The sequence below is a fragment of the Otolemur garnettii genome, unplaced genomic scaffold (genome assembly GCF_000181295.1).
Source record: "Otolemur garnettii isolate 467f Iridium unplaced genomic scaffold, OtoGar3 scaffold00146, whole genome shotgun sequence".
Taxonomy (NCBI): Eukaryota; Metazoa; Chordata; class Mammalia; order Primates; family Galagidae; genus Otolemur; species Otolemur garnettii.
Genome location: NW_003852541.1, coordinates 1,289,623 through 1,296,392, shown reverse-complemented (window position 1 = coordinate 1,296,392; position 6,770 = coordinate 1,289,623). Strand labels below are relative to the sequence as shown.

The 6,770-nt window shown below is 42.9% G+C and overlaps 1 protein-coding gene across 1 annotated transcript in view; it reads left to right on the top strand.

Moving 5' to 3' along the window:
* AFAP1 (actin filament associated protein 1) overlaps positions 1-6,770 on the top strand; it is a 129,924-nt gene that overhangs the window by 51,287 nt on the left and 71,867 nt on the right. The window contains exon 6 of the mRNA XM_003799141.3: positions 5,553-5,648. Within this exon, the coding sequence (XP_003799189.1) occupies positions 5,553-5,648 (96 nt within the window). The remainder of the gene's footprint in view (positions 1-5,552; positions 5,649-6,770) is intronic.

The window sequence follows — 6,770 nt, the reverse complement described above, 5'->3', positions numbered from 1 at the left end:
TCTTTCTTTATGGCTGCATAGTATTCCATGGTGTACATATACCACAGTTTGTTGATCCATTCGTGGATCGATGGGCACTTGGGCTTCTTCCAAGGATTCCTATAATATAGCTTTAGCAACTCTCTCTTATGAATTGTTTTGGAAAACTAATGCCAAGTCCGTGTTTAATATGAGTTGCCCTTATCTCCATTGTTTTAAACTGATGATGCAGACTCAATATTTTGAAACACAGATTTAGTGTAACAAATAAAAATCTTTTAATGAAGTTACATATACCCTTTGTCAAGTATGGAAAACACGAGGGCATGTTTACCTAGTGCCTGACTTTGCACAGACTTCTTTGAGAATTTTTGCCAAATTTATTTCTCCTTTCTGCCTGCAACTTCCATTACCAGCAGCTCTTGCCAAAATTAACCAACTCGTATGTGTGTGTGTGTATGTGTGTGTACACAGATGTTGAAAACATGAGCTGTTATGTAGGGGTCAAACAGAAGACAAGAGCCAATGTTCCCAGAAACAGGGTGGTTAGGTTTCCTTAAAAAATGTGCAGAGATTGTGTTTCTTGAGTTGAGCGCTTAAGTTAAAAGCAAACAAAACTACCACAAAACATATAACAATTTGTTTTTTTGGAGGATTTATGATTCTGAATTTGGATCTAGTTTTCTTAAATATATATTGAACCTCTCATACAACACGACTGTTTAAATAGAAGTTCTGACAATTAAGCTTGCAAACTCATCCTAGAGAAAGTGCTACATACCTCATTGCTGAATATAGCTATGAGGCATTTTTGAAGTGCTCCTCTTGGGAAGCTATGCACCGATGCCAGTGTGAGGTTCATCCTTCAAAGCAATTTTGGAACTCTTTTCCTGGAATGGCCATTAGAGCTGTTGTTATATTACCTATCCTTGATATCCTGAATGTCATGAAAATGTCTTCCTTTCAATATTTCCATTCATCTTTGGGTAAAAAAAACAGTCCAGGGAGGCTGGATCAGGTGAGTAAGGAGAGTGGTTCAAAACAGCTATTTTTTTTGCTGGCTAAAAACTCCCTCACAGACAGTGATATGCATTGTTGTGATGCAAAGCCATGAGTTGTTGGCCAAGATTTCCAGTTAATATTTTCCTAACTGTTTCTCTATCCTTCTCATAGTCAGCCATCGATTTTGACACACACTATATGAATTTTTTGCAATGTATATACTGGTTCTTCTTACTACTTACTGCCCTGAATGTTTGTTAATGACACGGTTTCTCCTCTCAGAAAAATGTTTAATCTTTTTGTACACTGTTGTTCTCTTCATGACATTATCCCCATATTACGTCCCATGATTTCACTTTCACTCTTGCCAAGTTTAACAAATTTATGGATGTTTGTTCATTGCTCTAATTCAAGCTGCAGTAGTCTCATGATGGCTAGCACACAAAAACATGAAACAACAATAATGAACACCACTCAGAAAGACACCGCCACACATTGACACAAACACAACTGTGAGATACTTGTATATTGAGGTTATGAACTGAGTTGTTTGTACAGTGCTGCCAACTTATGGGCACAGTGGCAAGTTCATAAACGTAATTGTCAGATCTTGTCTAGTGATATAAAAACCTCTTTTGTAGCTATTGAAAGATTTTGAGTGATAAGCCTTTTATTTATGACTTCCAAATGAACTCTGCAGGTATAATTTGGGAACCAATAGAAATCCAGAGCAGAAACATAGTTTCTGCTGATCTCTGCAACTCTTTGAGAAAATCTGTGGAAATAAAGACTGGTTCATGCTAATTCGTCTTTTTGACAGAGCCTTTCTTCACACCCTAGGTGTACTTCTTGTTTAGTCTAGGGCGGTGGTTCTCAACCTAGTGGGAACCAAAGTGGGTCCCGACCCCTTTGGACTGTATTAAAGGTTCACAGCATTAGGAAGGTTGAGAAACACTGGTCTAGGGGAACATAAATAATCTCACCATGCTCGGTTGCCTGAGCCGGTTGGTATCTGGCTCTGCTCTGTTTTGCTGTATACCGTCTTCCCTAGCCCTGTGGGAAAAACTGTTACTCTCCAGAAGAAGAGAATTTTTACTCTCTAGAATTATTAATTTGAAATTTAATAATTAGAGAATAAGAGTGTATAATTTGTCTATGTGCAGTAATCTAAGCATTTAGATTATGCGGTTGGGTTTATCAGGAAAGGCTTCTCAAAGGGCACTTACCTGAGTTAGCTCTCATGGATCCATTGTTGGGCTGACTGCTGGAAACCCAGGACCTGATATGACCGGGGAGAGGGGTGGGAAACTTCCACTGACCAGCACAGCTGGAGAGGTTAGCCAGGGTGGTGTGTTAGGGCGGGGTGGGGTGTGGAAGTATGAATGTGCATATTCCAGATAGCTTTTATTGATTTACCCTTTTATTTTTAGAAAATGCTTTCCTCCGTTGCTGAGGATTTCAGAAACCAGTGCTGAGGACGGGGGAAACGTTGTCATGAGGCTCTTATTTTAATGATGCCTTAAGGAAAGGTTTCTTTCCTTTTGTTTCTCATTTATATATTTATTTTTCCTTCATAGAAAATCTCAAGTCCAATGCATTTCTTCATTACCTCATTGTTTTATCATTTGATCAAAGTTCTTTTAGTAACACTGGCACAAGTGAGGCTCAGCCCCTCCTGTCAGTATGAGCACAGCTTGGAAGACACAGCCCTGTGTGATTCTTCTGACAGACGGACTCGAGCCCATCTCTGAGCAGGTGTGGAGGGATGGCTGTACCGTGTCCACCACCTGGGGAGCCAGAGCAGGCTTACCTGGGAGTCTGCAGGATGACCCCTTTAGCTCAAGAAGATGCCGTACACATAGACCCTCCCCACACACACCCTGTCGCTAGGAGTAATCGGGGTAGTACTGCAAAGTGCTTTGTTGATTCTTCCCTGACTGACAGACAGCAGCAACAAAAACAAGAAAGAAGAGTGTTTTCTGAATGAAAAGCTTTTGCCAGAGAGGACCAGACTGTGTAGGCTGTTGTATGGAATAAAGTGAAGAACTTGTCGAGTTCAGCTTTCCTTATATAGATGAAATGCATTTTTGTTTCTTTAACACTATAATTGTGGGAATGAGTTTTGGTTTACTAATGCCTGTTATGGGTAGGGAAATGGGCTGGGCACTTGACATTTGTTTCATCATTTGGCTTTTACAGTGATCCCCTTAGGTGTTACCTTGTGTGTGTTACTGATGAGCTCAGAGATTAAACTGTACATTTCACATAGTGTAGCAAATGGTGGAACTGGGGAGTAAACCCAGGTCTCTTTCCCATACAAGGTCAGGAGTTTTCCATTATACTAACACTATTTCCCTAAAACAGTGTTTTTCACCTTTTTTCTATCTCATGGAATTCTTGAACCTGTAGTTAGACTTTCACAGCTCACTTAAATTATGTTGAAAAGGGAGCAAAAAAAAAAAAAAAAAGGAATATACTTAAGCTGTGCTTTGAACTTCTTCGAAAATAATTTAATTAATGATCTTTAAAAATGTTGTCAGCATTCCTAAGCTCCTCTTACGACTCGCCAGTTGAAAATCACTGCCCTAGAGAAAAAGCAAAGTCTTTCCTTCAAATCAAATAAAAATTTGCTTGGCCAGTAGAAGAGTTAATAATCACATTAGGGCAGGTGAGGGAATAAAGACAGAAAAGCAGGAGTGAACAGCACGGAAGTGAGAGAACTACGGAGAGATGCGGTCCATTCAGAAGGCACAGGTCTCTGGGCTGAGGGTCACATTGGCTCAGAGTTGTTAACTCACAGTTAATAAGGAGAGAACATTGCCCCATGCTCTCTGGGTTTCTTCTTTCATTTTCTTGTTTTCCTTTCCAGTGGACATCACCTCATTATTTTCCCATAAAACAGCTGAGCAGCAAAATGGCTGGAAACATCATCCTGGTCTCTTGTCAGTTACTGGCTCTAATCCCAATACTAGTGCAAGCCACGTGCATTTGGCTATGTCTGTGGAGGTCAAATTGCAAAATTACTGCACACATATCTCGGACTTTGGCATTTTCTTTTTGTCCAGAAGGAGCTTGGGTTTAACTCAAATTGCAGCGTAGGTCTGAAAAAGAATTGAAGACATTTTGAACAATTTTCCTGCTAACTTTGCAGTTATAAGAAAGTGAGTATCACAGGCGCTGGTCCCTCATCTGTCTCACTTGCTCCATATACTTGGTGACCAGTGTCATGCCTGGACATTATTTGAGCTCTGGAGTGATTGGGAAAATAAGTGGCTGTGTGCAGGGAATGACCTAGATAGCTACTTGTGCCCAGAATCATGACCTATAGGCTGAAAAGTCCCCCTGAGTCTAGCCCAGATTCATATTCTGAGTTCTTAACGGAAGCTGTAAGGTGCTCACAGTCACAGTGGTGTTAGCAGGGATAGCAGTGAAAGAGGTTTGAACATCCATGCCGCCTCCTTCACTCCCATCTTCCTCTGCCCAGATACCAAGAACAGAAATCCTGGAGTCATCTTGAAGTTGGCTCTTTTTTTTTTTTGTCTGGGGCTGGGTTTGAACCCACCACCTCTGGTATATGGGGCCGGTGCCCTACTCCTTTGAGCCAAAGGCACCGCCCGAAGTTGGCTCTTTTCTCTCAGCCCCAAGTCTGATCCATCAGCAAGGCCTGACGATCCTCCCTCCAGGCACCTTGAATTCCCTCCAGTCCTCTACTCCCATAGCCACTCCAGCCTGTGTTGTGTCTGAAGGGCCACCGAGATGGCCTCTGACCCATTGCCCTGTGCTTGCTTTTTTGTTCCAGTCCTACCCTTTCTTCTCATGAGCTTTCTAGGGCCTTCCCATAATTGGGTGCTTCTTATGTTTTAGGCCCTGTCTCAAGCATTTCGCCTTCAGAAGGCTGGTGCTGTTGGATCTGCACTGTTCAGAGGAAGAGGTTAAGTGCTGAGCATTTGGTTTGCCCAAGGTTACACCCACACAGTACGCCCTGTTCCCAAGCTTTTGGATTCCCCCCTCCTTGAAGTGCACTCAGGGTCTCTCCCCCTCGGGCCTGAGGGCACTACATGACCTGTCTTCTGCTGGCCATCCCCACCTCATCTCTCACCCCTTCCTCCCCTGCCCTCCTGCCTCATGGCAGCCACAGGGCATTTGCACCAGCTGTTCTTTTCCCCAGGACCCGTTCCCTCAGTTCTTTATGTCATCCTAGTAAGGCCTCTCAGGTCTCTTGATCTAAGTAGCCATCCACCTTTTTGTTAAAGCACCATCTTTTATTCTTTGCAGCATTTCTGTCTCACGTTTCCTTTTTTGGTGACACTCATTATTGGTGGTGATGTCTAAATTACATAGATTGAAACTCTACATGAGCAGGAATCTCAAAAGCATTGTTCTTATATGTCAGTTGCAGCACTGGATAGACACATGGTGAGCGAGATGAGAGAATTCAAAGCCAGGTGTTTTTGATCCTGTGAATTTCTCTACCACACCATATGCCTCTATCTGTTCACCACATGGGTTGAGGTCTGGTTTAAGTATCTTTGCCATTGGGCATACTCAGAACCTGTGTGCGCTTTCCACAGGTGATCAGAGAAGCCTACAGTGGCTGCAGTGGACCTGTGGATCCAGAATGCCTCCCTCCACCCAGCTCCCCGGTGCACAAAGCAGAACTAGAGAAGGTAAGGGCGTGTTCTTCCTGGCATAGTGACCTTGCTGGTAATTTAGGTCTTCTTCAAAGTGCTAATAACATTCTCTGGGAATTTCAGTACTTCATTTGGAAAAGATGAAAGGATAAAAGAAATGTAATTCTGCTTTCCACTCATTTTATTGCCAACTTTGTACTAAACTTGAGTAAGTCTTTTCTCAGACTTTGTTATTAGTTTTATTATTCCCAGGTATAGATGAAGAAATGGATTTAAAGGTGTGAAGGGCCTATTCAAAGTCACATAGCTATTAAATGGCAAGGCTGATGTCTGAATGCAAGTGTGTTGACTCCCAGGATACAGCAGGTGCTTCATAAATGTACCTTCCCAAAGGCTCATTTCCCACAGACCAGGTCGCACGCGCCCCGTGTACTCGTTTTGCTTACTGGGAGGCAGAAGAAGAGCATGGCAGTTGGAGGGGTGGCCTGTCGTCTGTATACCCCTCTTGCCAGAATGTGCAGAGCCATCACAGTTGGGCACACACCCGCTCCAACTGTGCTTTATTTGTCTTTACCCAACTGATGCCATTTCCTTAGAGACCCCTGGCTTCCTGCTGTGAGATCTTCTGCTGGGAGCTTGTGTCCCAGGACTTTCTGAGCCATCATCTGTTACCCCCAGCCCATAAACACACAGATCTTTCTTTGCCTACCCTTGCATTATTAGTCAGGGTTCCCAGAGGAAGAGTTGATGCGATGTGTATATATATGTAGAAAGGGATGTATCATAAGGGATTGGATCATAAGATGATAGAGGGTGCGCATCCCAAATCTGCATGTGAGCCAGCAGGCAGAGACCTGGGAGAGCTGATGGTGCCCGTGGGGCCTCAGGACACCTGCTGAAAACTCCTTCTTGTGAGGGGAGGCCAATATTCTGCTTTTATTCAGGCCTTCAACTGATTGCATGAGACTCGCCTAGGGAAGGCAGTCTGTTTACTTGAGAGTTTACTGATTTAAATGTTAATCTCATTCAGAAACACACTCCAAGTTGACACATAAAATTAACCATCACAATCCTTATCCTGATATTAGGACAGAACAGCTCTTTTTTTCCTAATTATAAACACAATACCTGCTCACTGCAGAAAATTCAGAGAAACAG